We start from the raw sequence: 19,078 nt of genomic DNA on the forward strand, positions 1-19,078 counted from the left end.
CTATGGTGATAAAAAATTGATAATTGAAGGGATCTGTATAGATCCTTTCGATATCCCTCTTCTGAAATCTACACACTATTAAGCAATATCAGTGATATTTGATCCGACAAATATCCTACAGCAATGTTTCACTTGTATGGTGAGTTGAACTTGCCTTATGTACGTTAGATGCATGACCATTAAGGGTCCCCATCACATATTGGAATAGCAGGTAACGAATCAGCAGACAAAAATGCTAAAGAAGCTATAAACGACAACAATATTTCCATATCACCCCAATGTGTAAGTATGGATCTAAAAAGCTACTTCATAAAGCACCTCTTCAAGAACTGGAACAATAAATGGAAATCCACACCATCGAAGCTTCAGGAGATAAAAAATAAGATTGGACCATGGCAGCCATCCGAGATATCCAGACGAAAGCAAATAATTATTTATCGTTTACGACTTAGACATACTCAGTTTTCTCATGAACATTTATGTAAAAAAGAAGAAAGCCCAATTTGTGAGAAGTGCGGTCCAATCCTTATTGTAAAACATGTGCTAGTGGAAAAGTGTGAAAATTTCAATCGTCACAAAATTAAAACACTATAAATAACCCACTTTTGTTTTTAAAAGACTTTAATTTACTAAGCGGTCGGTCAGATAGCCAAGCGAGCTAGGCGGGCGATTCTCATTTGCTTCACTGTCGAATGCTTCAGTGGATGTGGGTTCGAGCCCCAGTTCGGTGTACAGAAAAATAAAAAAAGGCTAACGCAGCGTTTAAAATTCTAGATGAATCTGCCGCTTAGACTAGAATATGCTGGTGTCTGATCGGCCTATGGTGGAGCAGTACAGCAAGAGATAAGGGCTTGCGGCTCGGTGATACTCCTCCATAGATCCCTACCGGAAGGGCGTGGCGCCTAAATACCGGTATATACAGTGTGTAAAAGCCAAATGGAATAAATTCATTATTTAGGTTACTGTACATATTTATAAAAAATCCCGAAACACGTCAAATTTAAATTATAACTTGACATTCTTTAACGTGAAAATGCAACCCCTACCTTCAACCCCCTTAGAATGACAGGTGCAACCCCCAATTTTTAAAATAGGAAGTATAGGCTTGTGATATATCGTTTGAAAGGTCTTTTCATTCTCCATTCAAAAATGTTGTCGCTTTCAAGTTTATTAAGATTAATTAAGATAAAATAAATTAAAATCATGTGGTTACCGAAATTCGCTAAAATATACTCAAAACTTATTTCCCGTTTAGGTCTTGATAATGAGAAACAAGATTTGATCTTTAATTTAAGTCCTTGATGAATTCAAAAATAATATTTTGTAGTTGTGTTTTTGAGCATTGAAACTCGTAATTTTTCAGCTTTAAAAAAAAGTTTGTAAAAAAATTTGAACAATTTTTTGCCTGGGCGACCTCATGAATCTTACAATGTGGTATCTCACGAAACTGATACGCAAAAAAAATCTCATGGGAATATTTTTTCGAATGAACGAACTTTTCGCCTTGTCTTAGACCATTTAGATGGAGTTAAAGCAGCAGACAGAATGCTGCCTTCCGTCTGAAAGTCGCAGAATTCGCCCACATCTACATTAGTCATAGATAAAGAATATATATTACTGTACATTAGTCGACTCTACACCACTACTTAAAAGTTATACAATAGAGCCTCGCTAATCCGGACTCCTTGTTCGGTGATAGCTGTAATCCGGCCGAGCAATGGGATTCGCGCGCGGGTGTAGATGTAAGGGCTGCCGTGAACGTTAGCCAACCTGTCGTCAGTCTTATTTATCGCCTTTCGTGTTGGTACAGCGGTGGTACAGTGTCAATTTAGCGCATTCGCTAACATCATGGCGTCACCAAGTAAACATTCAACATTGACAATAAAAGATAAATTTGGGTTATAGCAATGTTAGATAAATGTGACAGCTACCCTATCATTGCTAGGAGGTTTGGTATAGGTAGACGTGTGAGCGACATAAAGAAAAACAAAGACAAAATCTTAAAGTTTGTAAACTTAACAGAACGTGGTCCCGGTGTTCGAAAAACACTGAAGAAATAGGAAAATCCCGTTTTAGAAGATGCTTTGTTAACGTTGTTTTTGCAACAAAGACGATTGCATGTTCCTGTAAGTGGTGATATTACTTGTGAGAAAGCTCCTGTTTTTCATCGCCAGATTACAAACTTAAATATCGAGTTTAATGCAAGTAAAGGGGATGGTTAGACAAATTTAAAAAACGCCACGGAATACTATGTTTAAAAATGGCTGGTGAAAAACTATCCAATGATGAATCCTCTATCGGACTATTCCAACTAGAGTTACAGAAAGTTATTAGAGAAAAAATTAACAGTGGAGCAAGTGTACAATGCTGACGAATCTGCGTGGTACTGGCGATTATTACCCAATCATACCTTAGCGGTTTAGCCTTTGCGAATGAGAAGTCGGCTTCTGGAAGCAAAATGATGAAGATGAGAGTGACATTCATGCCTTGTGCAAATACGGCTGAAACCCATAAACTTCAATTGCTTGTTGTCGGAAAATCAAATGGGCTGAAGAAAACGAATTTGATAGCCACGACGTTATGTTTCTCCGTCGGCTTAAGATGGGTCCACATATGTTCTGAATACCGTCTCGAACCCCGTCGCGTTCTTAAGTGTGGACGGAAGGAGTCATGCAACCGCGTACTGCACCTCGACGCGTCAACGACGTACATCGAAGCGTTCCACTGACTGTCGGTAGAATGCCTTCGCATCAAAAGAAACGTGAGCGCGACGATATACACCGTGAATTCATGTCTGGACTCGCTTGCGAATCTTCTATCGAATTTCCTGTCATTTCAGTCTGTTATTTTGAAGGTGTTTCAAAATTAAGTGTATCAAAATGGAATGGACGAAAGAAAATAGTCCCAAGCCAATGATTCCAATACAATTTCCCCAACCATATTCTTTATAGAAATGCCCCGTTTGGACTTAAATTAAATCAGTGCTGAACATAATTATAAATAAAATTCGAATAAGAATAAATCAGATGTATAACTATCCGATGGTTTTTTTTTCAATCCTTGGAATATAGCTCTACATACTTCCGGAATTATTACACTTACAGATTGTTTCGAGATTTTAAAAAGGTATTGTAAACTAGTGAAAGAATCTCCCGTAGCCTAAAAACGGATCGTGACAGCCAACCGTTCTTGAACAGAGAGAGAGAGCTTTTCTCCATTTTCTATCTTTTCGACCTATTGTTGGACCCACTAATGTGAACAAGAATTTAAAGTCGGAAGGCGACATCCTTGTGAAATTTTTATATAATCCACTGATCGACTGAAATTTCAAATTCAAAAAATAAGTGATTGCCTCCATATTTCTTCCTACTTTTGTACTTTTATACGTTTGTGTTTGCCACCACCTTTCATGAGTATTTTTTCTAATTAGAGTATTCCTTCTATCGACTGATGCATAAGAAGTAGGCTACTGGAGCAATCTCTATCTTGCAGATGCGGATTCAACTCAATTACTGATGGAACGCCAAAATGTTTGGTACGAAGTACGGAACAGTGTTCGATTCGTTACTTATTTCAATATCCCCTGTAACAACGTCGCAAACTCTGTTGATCGCGTCGATGTACGCGACGGTATTCGGAGCATATGTGGGCCCACCTTTAGAGATCGGGCTTTTGAAATAAAGTGCGCAAATTATTAACAGAAGTTCATTGCAGATTTTTTCAAGAAAAATGAACTAATGTTTTATTTGAACTTACTGTTTTTCTTACATGGTTGTAATTTTGAATATTTGCATTTTTTTTTCTTTATACTGTAATTTAAAAATCGATTAAAGAAACTAGGTTAAACATGTTTTATTACCATTAAATATGGCATACTATCATCGCGATGCCTCGATAATCCGCAAAGGGTGTTGTTTTTGCCTCTCCGGATTAACGAGGCCCTACTGTATAGCCATTTTAAAAGGTTTAAATTTAGGCACGCCATAAATAAAAATGGAATAGATAAAACACAAATGGAATATACAAAACACAAATAAATAGTTTTGAACAACGACAGTCATATCATCGGGTGACAGCTTCATATTTCTAGCACGCAAACACAATAAACAACATGTCATTTCAAATATCTCAATCAACAACAAAAGGAAAATGCACCTATCAAAATATTTATGCAATCCCTCAATACTTTATCTCTGATTATCTAGAATGTACAAATTACGGTACATTACGGTATTTATAGCTGCTGATAAGATTTAATATTATCTTATTAATAATTTTAAAATCTTGTCCCAGATATTTTCTGGTAAAAAGACAAATGCGGTTTTAGCGCATACTCTCTGACAATTAGATTAAATACTATGCATAGTTGCCAAGTGTTGTTAATGTCGGATTATTCCGTAAATTTGTACCCGGCCTTTGTGCATACAATTCTTAGTGTAGTACCCTTTCTTCGCACATATATTATATATTTCACACGAATTATGTTTTATATTACCTCTCTTTTATCCTCACTGGCCTTATATTTCTTAGAAAAGATAGTTTAAAAATGTCTTTACTAGGTACACAATAGAGAATGTTGTCTTCATAAAGCAGGTATTTTGATACAAATAAAATTTGATATTAATAAAATTTTTAATAAATATTTCTCAAATTTTGTAGTAACCTAAATACAGAACTATTTCTTACTTAAAATTTTATAACGATATATCACTAAAGTATTATGATGTTAGAGCTCATATTCCCTCGTTCAATATTTGATTGGGTTTTTCCGTGTTAGAAATTGTAACTAATATATTTCATCCCGAGATTTCGTCTACCTATATTCAGTATTTATATTTTCATAATTTATTTTATATAATATATTTCAATTTTTAGAAGTTTTAAAAGATATTTAAATTGACACATGGGACGGAAAACCATAGATAGAGAGAAGAGGAGGTTTAGATGAGATACTTGGAAATATTATACATTTCTCTTTTTTACTCGATAAAAAATATGTACAGTTTTTATTACCGCAACGAAAAAAAGTAATTAACAAAGCGATTTTTAAAACAAGTTGGCGTTCAATCAACCATACTCGGGGGTACTAGGTTTTCTGAGGTTCATATGACTTTAAATGTAGATACCTACATATAGTATTAAATTACAGTAAACTAAATGATTTAAAAATAAGTATACTGAAGAAAATACGTCAATGAAAATTGGGATCATTCCCTAGAAATGAAATGTAGGATAGAGAAAGCAAGATCTGCATTTCAAAAAATTGCTTCTTCTTCTTTAGGTGCCGTCTTCTTAGCGAAGGTTGGCGATGACCTCTGCAAAGTCTTCCCTATTTTGGGCTTTCCTTATTAAACTTTGAAAGTCTAATCCTGTCCAATCTTTGATGTTGCGCAGCCAGGTCATTTGTCGTCTACTCGGGCCGCGTCTGCCTTCTGTTTTCCCTTCTATAATAAGCTGAAGGAAGTTATAGCTGTCGTGTCTAAATATGTGTCCAAAATAAGACGTTTTACGCTTCTTGACAACTTCTGTGAGTTCACGTTCTCTATTCATACGCCTTAAAACTTCTTCATTTCTGAGGCGGTCGGTCCATGGAATTTTCAGCATACGACGAAATACCCACATCTCAAAGCTCTCTAAAGATCGTAACGAGCTACTGTTAACGTCCAAGCTTCCACGCCGTGTAATAGTACACTATATACATAACACTTTATCATGCGGTATCGTAGAGAAAAATCAAGATTACGGGTAGTGAGTATCTGTGGCATCTTTAAGAAGGTGTTTCTTGCCTGTTTTATTCTACATTTAACCTCTTGTTCTTGGTCTAAGGTTTCATGTATCCAACAGCTAGATTGTTGTTGACTAGTATGTTTATAACTGGTGTGTGTTGTTTTGAAATTACCATTGTTTTGGTTTTTTTATATTCACCTTAAGGCCGTATAGTTCTCCTTCTCGCACTACTTTGGTTAACAGAATTTGTAGTTCTTCTTCACTGCCATCAATCAGTACTGTATCATTGGCATACCTGATATTGTTCACGATTTTTCCATTGACTTTTATTCCTTCTTGTGCTTCATCTAGAGCATGTGCAAAGATGTCCTCTGAGTACCAGTTAAATAATAATGGTGATAGTATACAACCTTGTCTCCTCTTTGGATGTTTATGGTTTTAATATCACAGTCTTGTATATACTGTTGAAGAGTCTTGATAATAGTTCTAAATTGTCTTCTTCCAAAAGTTGTATAATTTCACTATGAACGTAGTCAGGTCCAGAGGCTTTTCCGGTTTTCATATTTTTTAAGGCGTATTTTATTTCTGATGTTAAGATGGGCAAGTCGTTATTTTCGATGTTTGTTTGTCTATCAATATTTATTGTTCTATCTTCTGAGAATAGGTTTTGTATGTATGTTTTGTATGTATATATTAAAAAATTGCTAAGCTATCCAAATGCCATGATTTATCAGTACCCATAAAAATCAAGTTACTACTATGTTATGTCTTAGCGGGGTTGAGTCTTGGACTCTCACAGAGCTACCTGCAAGAAAATTGAGAGTTTTGAAATCTGGCTTTATCGTCGAATCCTGAAGATATCCTATACCGACCACGTTACTAATCAGGACGTTTTATTAAGAATGCAAAAAGAAAAAGAGCTGTTAACCACAATAAAAACAGCCAAAATCGAATACCTAGGTCACATTATAAGAAAAAGCGAGAGATATGGGTTGCTGCAATTATTTCTACAAGGAAAAGTAGAAGGAAAACGCGGACCAGGAAGGCGAAGGATTTCCTAGCTGAAAAATCTACGTCGCGTGGTTCAACGCGACAACCATAAATCTTTTAAGAGCAGCAGTGGGCAAAATACAGATTGCCATGATGGTCTTCAACATCTGGAACAGATAGACACTACAAGAAGAAGAAAAAGAAAAACAACAAAGTACGTGAAATAACTACACCAACGGGGTACTAGTGAAATAAAAGGGTATGAATTATTGATTCATCTCTTGTTTTTAAAAGCAATGAAACAAAAAGAAATGACAATAATGACAATTTTTCAATCCTTTATTATTTTGGAAGATATCTATATATATATTTTAACAATTTTAAAACAATATTATGAATTTTACACAATTTAATAGCAAAAAACATTTATATTTAATATTTTTGGATTGCGTTTGTTATCATTACGACAATTGCACATTTTTGTTGACTTTTCAAGTTTTGGAAATTCTTTTTTTTTATTTAATTTTTTATTGTTTGATACTGTTACACAGCTCCAGCTACTGCACCAAAGAAAACAATGATATTTGAGCTTTTTTTTAATTCTTTGACCAAGTCCATCAAAAAAATTGTGCATCTTAAGGGGTATCCATTTGGTAAATACTTACCAAAATATAAATTGTTACGGAATATACTTGCCTCGCTTTAAATGTAAAATATTTTAATTGTAAAAAAAACTTGTTAAGTACAAATAAATTTTTCCAGGTAGTAATTACCACGCCTGTACTAAAAAATTCATAGACAATTTTACAGTTAGCGGTTAGAGAGCATTCAGAAATAGGACACTAAGAACGGGCTGTGGAAAGAACCATATTATAAGCAATCTCGGTGTCTATGATATCATAATATGATTCCGATTCTAGCATTTACGGAATTCATTAGATTTATTACAGAATTTTACAAAACTATAGATCTATGAATGGAGAATAGAGTAAAGAAACATTACATAGATAAATTTTGTAAAAACAGACAACTTAATAAATAAAATAATGGAAGAAAAAAGGGACTAAAACGATCAAGAGAAGAGAAAAATATGGAAGAAGTAGTAGATATTAAATAAAATTAAAATATTAATAAATTAATACTAAAAATATTTAAAACAGAAAAGGCCTGCAGTACTGATGGTAAAGAATGATAACGTAAAGTATGGCAAACTAGGCAGATTGTGAAAATAATCTGATTACTTCATAATTTAAACGGCAGACCAATGTCAATGTGAAAATTCATTGAAAAAAATAACATTCAAAGTTTAGACAAGCATAGTGGAACAATCAACCCATGTTACGAAGATTAAATTTCAAGAAAGTGAAACTGAGGAATCGGAATATGACGAGAAAGACATTTGTGATGATGATGAACTAGACGATGTGAATACGACTAGCCCACAGAACATCTGCCTGGTTTCTAGAGAATTTGGGAGAGGCAGTGAATTGTGGAATCAATGTGCATCTTGTTTTGGTTGGGCCCATGTCCCTTGCACTGCGGGAGAAAGTTCGAAATTATGTGATATGTGTTGAATAAATACTCAGTTTAAGTTATAAAATGTTTTGTAATAAAAAAATCAAACTGGAGTGACCTTGAAGTAGGTTGTTAGTGTACTAACGTGCACGTTGTATTTTATTTTCGAATATTAAGTAGTAATTTTGAGAAATAAAAATAATATATGCGTTTATAAGTGCTGTAAAATGTACTGATATATTGAAATAATAAATTTACTTTGTTATTGTTAGTATTTGACCCCAATTGTTACTGTTCCCGTACAGGAACATTGTGCGCTAAAGGTAAACTTTGACACTGAAAAAATTTTGAAATATTTTATAGTTTGTTTTTTGCAGATTGGTAGACTTATTTATAGCATTATTGGTTTAAATAAATTAATTTGAACAAACCTGAAGTTAACTTGCTTTTGCTAAAGAAAAAAAAAATAATGAATTTGAGATTATTCCAACATCTTTTTACAACAATAAAGCAAAAACTATTCAGTCCTATAAGTTACGACAGATTTCTTCTGAATGTGAAGATTAGGAACTATCTGATGAAGATAACGTTGAGCCGTTAGCTGCACAAACCACCAGGGCTAGAGTAATCATTGACAGCCAAGAAGATTCTGATAATGAAGATGATGATTTATCAACCGATGAATCGGATACTGAACTACGTACGAAACAAAAATCTATCAAAAAAAGTCATATGACATGGCGTCCTTTAAAAACTGTGCGAAATGCAGATGAACTGCATTTTAAAGTTAGTGATTTACTTCCAACCAACATATTGCAGCTCAATTCTCCTTACAAATTATATATATATTTAGGGATTCTACAGTATTCACTGCCTTCCCTCGCTCAACCGTTTCCATCTCTCTCTGTTGTTCCATTCTCCATCGTTTAGTCCTCTCTTACTCATGGCGTCGTCTACTTCGTTCCTCCAGGATTTTCGGGGTCGTCCTCTTTTCCTCCTTCCTATGGGGCTCCATTCGGTTATTCTTTTTATCCATCTGCTGTCGCTAGCTCTTCTTACATGTCCATACCACTTTAGTCTTTTTTGTTCTATATATGTTAGTATGTCTGTTTCTATTGATGTTCTTTGCTTTATTTCGTCATTACTTCTCCTATCCATTCTTGTTACTCTGCAGCATCTTCGCAGGCATTCCATCTCTGTTGCTATTATCTTACTGCTGTTTTTCTTGTTTATGATCCAAGTTTCGGCCCCATATGTCATAATACTTCGCACTAATGTTTTATAATCTGCATTTTTGTCTTCATATTTAGGTGTCTATCCCACCATACTGAGTTAAGTTGTCGGATTGCTGTTCTTGTTTGTCCTAATCTTTGTGTAATTTCTTCCTCTGTTGTTGCCTTTTTCGTGATTATAAAGCCCAGGTATTTGAATTTATCCTTTCCTTTGATTGTTACGTTGTCATCAATCTGTAGATCTTCTATGTCTTCTTCACTTGTAGATAGGTACTCTGTTTTCGCGAGGTTAATATCTAGGCCAGCCTTGGTATAGTCTTCTTGTAGTTTCTTCATCATGTAGCTGAGGTCGTCTTGGTCTTGTGCAATCACTACTTGATCGTCTGCAAAACTTAACGTATATAGGTATTCGTTCCGTACCGGTACTCCCATGCCTTCGCATTTTCTTTTCCATGTAGTTAAGGCTTTCTCTAAGTATATTTTGAATAGGGTTGGAGATGTGGAACAACCCTGCAGGAGCCCTTTTGTTGTGGTGAAGTCTCCTATGATTCTTGTTCCCATTTTAATGGACACTTTATTTTCTTTATACAGAGCTTTTGTAGCTTCTATGAGTTCCGTCTGTATTTCTAATTTGTACATTGCCTCCCATAGTTCTGACCTTGGTACAGAGTCATACGCCTTTCTCAGATCCACAAATGCCAAGTGTATATCTCTATTTTTTGCTTTTTTCTTTTCCAACAGTTGTTCCAGTGTGTATATGTGGTCTATGCATGATCTTCCTGCCGTGAAGCCTGCCTGATCCTCCCCGATTTTGCCTTTTATCGCTTGCTCTATCTTTTCTCGCAGTATCTTCCCATATAATCTTCCTATTGATGATATTACGCTTATTCCTCTGTAGTTTTCGCATCGTTTTCTATCTCCTTTCTTAAATATAGATGTCATATATGCCGCCGTCCATTCCTTTGGGAGCTGTTCTCCGTTTATGGCTTTCTGAAATATCCATTGTATCATCCGGTGTAATTTTTTTGATCCGTATTTTATAAGCTCAGGTGAGATGCCTCCAGGTCCCGGTGCTTTCTTATTTTTGATTGCTTTTATGGCCGTTCTCATTTCCCTATCTGTTATTTCTATTTCTTGTTGTGGGAATCTGCTTCGTCTTCGCCTGTTTTCTTTTCCAATGAATTGTGGTCTTTGTTCTGTTAATAGTTCCTTGTACTAGTCCTTCCATTCTTTGTCCTGTATATTTCCCAATTTAGTTTTTTCTTTTGAGTTTTGTTTCAATCCTCTCAGTACTTTCCATGACTCCGAAGTTCTTGTACCTCCTATATATGTTTCAATATTTAAGCAGATTCTTTCCCATTCTTCATTCTTTTGCTGTGTTATTTGTTTTTTCACTTCTCTATCTTTTTCTCTATATTCTTTATAAACTTCATCGTTGTTTGTAGTCAGCCATTTTCTGTATAGTTGCTTTTTTTCTTCAATTATTCTTTTTGTTGGTTCATTTATTTCATTATAGTGCTGTTTATTTGTTATATGTTCTTTTTCCCCAAGGGCTTCGAATGCTGCTTGCTTTATACTCGCCTTTATATGCTCGTATATTTCTTCGATGTTGCCGTATCTAAATTCTATTAATTTTTGGTCTAGACGTTGTTGGTATAGTTCTCTTATTGATTGTTCTTGGAGTAGTTCTATATTGTATTGTTTTTCTCTTATAGTGTTCAACGGTTCTTCTGTGGAGGGGGTCTTGTTATGTTTCCAATTAATGCCCATTTTTGCTGTCAGTAGTCTATGGTCCGTTCCACATTCTGCTCCTCTTTTGACTCGCACATCTTTTATCTTTATTGTGGTATCTTGTTTGATTATTATGTAGTCCATTATCGATTTCAGCTTTCGTGTTTCTTGCGTCCATGTATATTTATGAATATTTTTATGTCTGAAGAATCCGTTGGTGATTTTTAGGTTGTATAATTCGCATAATTCAATCAGACGTTCTCCGTTATCGTTTTGTTCATCCTCTCCAAATCTCCCCACTACTTTATCGTTTTCTTTCCTTCCGGTTCTGCCGTTAAGGTCTCCTGCTATAATTATCTCCACGTTCTTTTTAATTAGCTCTATTTGATTCTGGAGTTGTTCCGTGAAATGTTCTTTTTCTACTCTCGGAGAATCGTCTGTTGGTGCATATACTCCGAGTATCACTGTCTCTTTACCGTGTATGTCTATATGCATTTTAATTATTCTCTCGTTGATTGGTTCCCATGTTCTAACCCTGTTCTTCCACTTATTTTTGATTAGTATTCCTACTCCTGCCTTTGCTCTACATTCTTTATTAACTCCGCTCCAGCAGTGGATATGGTCTTCTATTGTTTCCGTTCCATTTCCTTTCTTTTTGGTTTCTGTTGTTACTAGTAAGTCGATGTTGCTTTCTTTAAACTCTTTGATCACTTCCGTCGCCTTTTTGTTCCATCCTTGTATATTCCATGTTGCACATATGAATGTTCTATCTTTTCTTCGTTTCGATTTTTGGTTGAGCTTTGATAAGACTGGGTCTTCCGAACTCTTCGCAACATTGCCCCCCCCGTATCCGATGGGACTCCCTCTATCAGAGGTGTGGATTTCCACCCGGGGATGTGTTTCCGTATTTGGCTTACAAATTGTTTAGTTTTTTTTGACACCAGATTTTATAATTGAGGTAGTTCGACAAACTTGTATATACAGCTCTCAAACAAATCCACAAAAGCCAATTACCACATGTCCTGTAGAAATTAAAAATTTTATGGGAATATCGCTGTGGATGTCTTTAATAAGAGGGGCCTGCGTAGCGCAAGCGGTAGGATGTTTGCCTCGCAAGCCGGTGGTCCGGGGTTCGAATCCCACCGCCGGCAAGAACATCTAGACATTTTAAAAATGTCTATAGGCCCCAGGTCGACTCAGCCTGAATAAAAATGAGTACCTTGGGTAAAACCAGGGGTAATAATAGACGGTTGAAGCGTAGCACTGGCCATGTTACATTCCTTGTATACCGTAGGCCCTAGATATAGCAGACTACCCTGCTATACTCCCAAAGCCGCGACAGCGGTATAAAACGGGAGACTATTATATGTCTTTAATAAGACAACCTACTACAAGACGCTATTGGGCTCCGACAACAAGAATTTCACAAGTTACAAACGTAATGCCTGTCAATCGTTTTGAGACGATTAAAAGGTTTATTCATTTTAGTAATAATTTAGAAAATACACGGAGTCTTGATAAAATCTCGCCCCTGATTAAACAAATAAAAAGATCGTGTTTGCAGATACCTTTAGAAGAATACTTATCTTGTGACGAACAAGTTATATCGTTTAAAGGACGTTCGAGTATGAAGACATGCAATCCCAAAAAGCCTCATAAATGGATGTACAAGATGTGGGTTCTCTCAGGAATCTCAGGATTTTCATATAATTTTGAAATTTTGGCTGGAAAAAATGGTTACACAGAATAATGGAATGAAGTAAATTTGGGAGCTGCTAGTAATGTTGTAGTTCGATTGAGCAGATATATACCGTCCAATAAACACCACCAACTCTTTTACGATAATTATTTTTCAAGTATACCACTGGTGTCATATTTGTCAAAACGAGACATACATTCTATCGCAACAGACCGTACAAATCGAATTCTGAATTATAAAGGTTGGCAAACGAAAGAAATTAAAAATTACGAAGGGGAAGCATTCAGGAACACTCTGGTACTTACGAGAATACTGCAGTACATACAGACTAGTGGTGTGACAACAAAATTGTGTCTTTACTGCCAGATTATTGGAAAACTCAACCAACAGCCAAAGTGGAAAGATTCTTTTGCACCGAACGAACTAGGAAAGAAATTGATTGCCCAGACATTGTACAACAATATAACAGGCACATGGCCGGTGTGGATCTGCAAGATTCCTTATTGGGATTATATACAATCAAAATCAAAAGCAAAAAATGGTACCACCGTTTTTTCTATCATATGCTGAATGTAGCAGTAGTCAATGCTTGGCTATTAGACAGGCGAATCAAAAAACAAATTGTAAAAACTGAAGAGATTATACCACTGCTGAATTTTAAATCAATTCTAGCTGAAAAACTAACTAACAGTGGTGTTTTACAAAAAAGAAAAGTAGGTCGGCCTATAAGTTCCACGCCCGAACAACCATCCAAAAGAAGATGCATTGACCCTAGACCCAATATATATGTACAGACAGATCAGTTTTCACACTGGCCAAACTGGACTGTAAACAGGGAAGGATGTAAGATAATAAACTCTAAGGGAAAATCAAGTGTCTAGTGTGAGAAATGTAAGGTGCATTTATGCTTTCATTCTAAAAGTAGTAACTGGGTTAAGAAGTTTCACAATTTGGAATAGTTTGACACTGACAATACATCGATCTAATGTGTATGACAATTGGTTCTAATAAAAGTTTTTATACAGTCATAATGTTCCCAAATGGGCACAATTTTTTTTTCTTAAAAACCGGATCTTTAAAAAAATGTGTAACGGTGAATTCTACATACATCTATTAAGAGTAATTTAATATAATTTTATTTTATTTTGTAAAAAAATAAAATAAAATAAATTCATGCAATAGAGAGTTAATATATTTTATTCAAAGAATTTTTATTTAAATCACGGCAATCTACCACTACAGATAAGTAGTCTTTGTTTAAAGCATACAACTCTTTCTTATCTAAAAATGTTTAAAGAAAATATAAATAAACATAACTTTTATTTATACCGTCTTTTACAGTACAATTTAAATAAAATTCAAAATGACAGATCGTACTTGGCAACACCGCTGCCCAGCGCGAGCATGAGAATTTTTGGTAATAACGATCAATAAGTGAATCTAAAAGGTATGAATGTGGGTAAATAGTTCGGTTTAGTGTGTTTTTTGCGGAAAAACAGGATAACCGGTGATAATGTCTTCTGCACCAAAGGTGAGTCAATTTTATCAGTATCAATGTGCTTATGTTTATCCATGTCATACATAATTAGTGCCTTGTTTTTTTCTAAACACGTACAAGTACCTACACAGATTACTTTGATTTGTCAATAGGATTGTCGTGGACAATGTATACGAACCGGGTTTTTGTTGTTCCACTGTTTTTGTCGTAGTTTTTAAAGATTATTCAAAATTGAAATGATGTTAAGGATAGGGGAGAATAAATTTAAAGGGTTATTATTCACACATGAATGGTGACAGTAAACATGATTGTGTTGACAAGTACAATACGGTGATTCATCACCCTTAAAAGCCATTGACAATCAATTAGAAAGGGTTATATTTAAATATTACTTATTATATGTGGTATATAAAAAGGGCAATACTTTTTTTGAGGGTAACAGATGTTTAAAACCTATCAAATTTCAATTATTGATTGACGGATTACTGTAACCTCGGTAAAATAAAACAACAAATCTACACAAAGGACGGCCCTAGCACCCTAGATGCTAGTAATATTTATTGAAATGTAGTTAATATTGTAGTGATTATGTAGATAAATATAAATAAACTTTAAAAACATGTTTATTAAGGCTTTTATCTCAGTGTGCATGTATTTTATTTTTATAAATATATAGATCTTCGTAAATTGGAGGTAATTTTGTGTTATTATTTCTATTAAAATTAACTTGTAACTAGTCGCGTCACAAAAAAATCACATAATTGGTCGCGTGGTGAAAATATTATCCACTGTATTTAAAATCAATAAAAACAAGTTGTTTAACTGTTTTATTTTATCTATAAACTAGTAAAAATGTGTTAAAATATTAAAATAATACATAAAAGTTCGCTGTCAACATGCACAAAGCTTTATTTAAGTATATAATGAGCAATAAAATTTGTAATAAAATTTGGAGATGCGGAAAGTGGCCCAGAGAATGGCGCACATCATTGTGCATACCAATCCATAAAAAAGGAACAACTACAAAGTGTAGTAATTATCGTACCATCTCACTGATTTCCCATCCAAGCAAAATATTACTAAGAATCATTAAACGCCGTTTGCAACAATACTTAGACAAACAAATTCCCCAAGAACAAGCAGGCTTTGTCAAAGGGAAGGGTACGAGAGAGCAAATCCTTAATATGCGGCAGCTCATAGAAAAGGCCCGCGAATTTAAAATTCCAATAATAATCTGTTTTCTAGACTACCAAAAGGCATTTGATTGTGTGAAGTGGGAAGTTCTCTGGACAGTTCTTCATGAGATGGGAGTTCCAGATCATTTGGCAATATTAATTAAAAACTTATAACTCAGTCAAAATAAGAATTGAAAACCAGCAATCTGATACCTTCAAAACCAGCAGAGGTGTACGACAAGGGTGCATACTATCTCCAGACCTGTTCAATTTATATGGAGAATACATAATGAGGAACGCACTCGATGGATGGAGAGGCGGCATCTCCATTGCAGGAAAAAAGATCTCAAACTTAAGATTCGCAGACGATACAACACTGATAGCAACATCTGAAGAGGAGATGTCGAGACTGATAAAGAGAGTAGAAACCGAAAGCAACAAGTGTGGGCTCAAGATTAATAATCAGAAAACAAAAATCATGATTGTGGACCACGCGAATATCCTCCAAACAACAGGCGCCCTAAATCAATTCGAGAAAGTAGACGAGTTCACGTATCTAGGATCTTCCTTAAGCAATGCAGCCTCCTCCCATACGGAAATTCGCAGAAGAATAGGGATGGCCAAGAACGCGATGAGTCGACTGTCAAAAATATGGAAGGACCGCTCTTTATCCAAAAAACTCAAAATGAGACTGGTACGGACACTCGTTTTTTCAATCTTCAGTTACGGTGCCGAAACATGGACAATAAAATCAGAGGATAGGAAAAGGATTGACGCATTCGAAATGTGGTGCTGGAGACGAATGCTACGCGTCTCGTGGACGGAGCACAGATCCAATCAGTCGATTCTCGAAGAGCTAAACATTCAGACCAGACTCTCCTCTCAGTGTCTTGCAAATGTTTTAAAGTTTTTTGGCCACATTGCGAGAAGAGACAATGACAACTTAGAAAGACTAATTGTGTGCGGAAGCGTAAAAGGACGTAGAGGCCAAGGACGCTCACCTATCCGATGGTCAGATCAAGTACAGAAAGCCACTGGAGAGACGTTTTCCGAGTCCATGAGAGCAGCCCAAAATCGCAAGAGACGGAGAGAATTGACTGCCCGCATTGTAGGAAATCACGATCCTCAGCAATGAGGAAACGACAAGAGAGAGAGAGATAATGAGCAAAGGATGATCCTGAAAAATATGGTTGAAGAAGAATATTTTCAGCTTTTGAGGTATATTAAGAAAATTTAAAAGTACCATTTGATGATTTTTTACGTTTTTCTGACAGTCGTTAATTCGAAGAAAATGGCCAAAGCCATATTTTTTCGTCTTCCTACATCAGAGTTAGCACAAAGTTGGTCACAAACACCTACGTTGCTTTTATACAATTTTAAATTAATTTAAATTTAAATTAATTTTTATTTTATGGCTTTTCTTTCTTCTTTCAAGTGTCTTGTCCGGTCTCCCGGGAGTTGGTCCGGGAAGAAATGTCATACAGTGCATATTTTACACATAAAATACATCAAAATCAAAGTGTAAGCAAATTTTCTGAAACATGATTGTTCCATAATTTCCTAGAATTTTATTTTTATTTTATTATTTTATTATCTGTGAATTTCCCAATTCGTTAGCAGACATACACCATCTCGCACATCTTTACTTAATTTGTTGTTTAATTTGTTCTCGCCACGAATCTGGTTTTTCAAAATAATTTCATATTTTGTATAAAGTCAAAAATTCTTCGGTAATGTCTCGCTTAACCAAAAGATCATCGAAAGATTGAAATCTTTTGATCAAATCTTCTCCAGCCAAACTGACGAATGTTGTATAGTCCATCCGCGGATGCTCTTTTACCTAAAAATGTAATATTAACTTACAGGTAAATAAAAAAGTTTTTATAATACTTTTTCAGGACGCTCATTTTTGTTTTCTAAACACTTCTTCTTCTTGTAGTTCCTTCTCCTATCGGAGGTTGGCTATCATCACAGCTATCCGTACCTTATTGGCGGCTGCTCTGGAAAGATCTACTGAGTTACAACTTTACCACTCTCTTATGAACTCTCATTATGAACCTTAATATCTCATATTTCGCACCCCTGGTAATGTGTCCTAAATATTCCAGCTTCGACAACAAAGTCGAGAACACGTAGCACCTTAAGGCTCTTATTCTCAGCTCCAGAGGAAGGTCTCGATTAACAAACTTTTTTTTTTATTTTTATAAATGCTTGTCTTGCAATTTCAATGCGTGTCCTTATTTCTCTACCTTGGTCATTGTTACTTACCCAGAATCCCATATATTTTTAGTTATTCACTCTTGTTTTCCCTCGATATCTAGCCTTCCTATTGTATAGAATATTCCTTCATATTGTGCTTAGAAATAATCATGCACTTGGTTTTCTTAACGTTTATTTTTCCGTTTATTGATATACCCTGTTGTTCCTCTGATATTGCTTCCTTAAAAATAGCTTCGCTGTACAGATTGAATAATAATGGGGACAGCACGCAACCCTGTCTAATACCTCTCTTGATTTCTATAGTTCCTGTATCGACATTTTCGATTCTAACCTTTGCTTTTTGATTCCAGTTCAGATTGACAATAATCCGTATATCTCGACTATCCACATAGGACGACAGTTTTACGAGTTTCTAATGTCATACTCAACAAAAGCCTTTTGATAATATATAAAGCAGACATAGATATCCTGGTTCATATCTAGTCGTCTCTGCGCGAGAACGTTAAAAGCGAACAGATTCTTTCTCGTTCCTAGTCCTCCTCTGAATTCAAACTGGGTGTCATCTATATCTTCTTCTATTTTTTTGTATAGTCTTCCATGTATTATTTTAAGAAATATCTTAAATGTGTGGCTTATTAAGGAAATTGTTCTGTATTGGGATCATTCTGTCGCATGTACTGACTTTGGTAGTGTTCGAACGTGAACAGCAACCTATCTTCGGGTATTGCTTCTGCTGTATATACTTTGTTGAACAGATCTAAAACTATATGCTGTGTTTCTTCGTCAATGCATTAGTTAACTCAGCGTGTATCTGATCTGGGCCTACTGATTTTGCGGTCTTTGCATTTCTAATTGTCTGTTCTAATTCGCACATTATTATTTTCGGTCCTGTTTGTTCCTGCGGTTCTTCTTGTATCATTCTATCATCGTCGAATAGTTTTATTATGTATTCTTGCCAAAATCTTAGTTTATCTTTGATGTCTGCAATGAGTTTACCATTATTATCTTTGAGTATCCCATAGTGTGCTGGCTTTTTGGTATTTGTTAGTTCTTTTATTTTTTTTTATCCATTTTTAACCATATTTCTATGATTGATCTGTTAACTACGTTTCCTTGGCCTTTTTATCTCTACTTTAATTTTACTTTGTAGTTCTTGATATTTTGGCTCATGTGTCAGCAAGTTACACGAAGTGTTACCAAACACTTCGTGTAATTAACTGCATCTGGGTTGAAAGGGAATAAACCACACACACGAAATCCATTAACTAAAGTGTCCCTCTTAATTTTATTT

The 19,078-nt window shown here is 35.2% G+C and overlaps 1 protein-coding gene across 4 annotated transcripts in view; it reads left to right on the top strand.

Moving 5' to 3' along the window:
* Window positions 1-14,322: 14,322 nt before the first annotated feature.
* Window positions 14,323-19,078, top strand: part of toc (toucan) — a 516,113-nt gene continuing 511,357 nt past the window's right edge. For all 4 annotated transcript variants that reach the window (XM_072524002.1, XM_072524003.1, XM_072524004.1 and 1 more), the window contains exon 1: window positions 14,323-14,425. In XM_072524002.1, the coding sequence (XP_072380103.1) occupies window positions 14,408-14,425 (18 nt within the window). In that variant the 5' untranslated portion in view covers window positions 14,323-14,407. The remainder of the gene's footprint in view (window positions 14,426-19,078) is intronic.

The sequence above is a fragment of the Diabrotica undecimpunctata genome, chromosome 2 (assembly GCF_040954645.1).
Source record: "Diabrotica undecimpunctata isolate CICGRU chromosome 2, icDiaUnde3, whole genome shotgun sequence".
Taxonomy (NCBI): domain Eukaryota; kingdom Metazoa; phylum Arthropoda; class Insecta; order Coleoptera; family Chrysomelidae; genus Diabrotica; species Diabrotica undecimpunctata.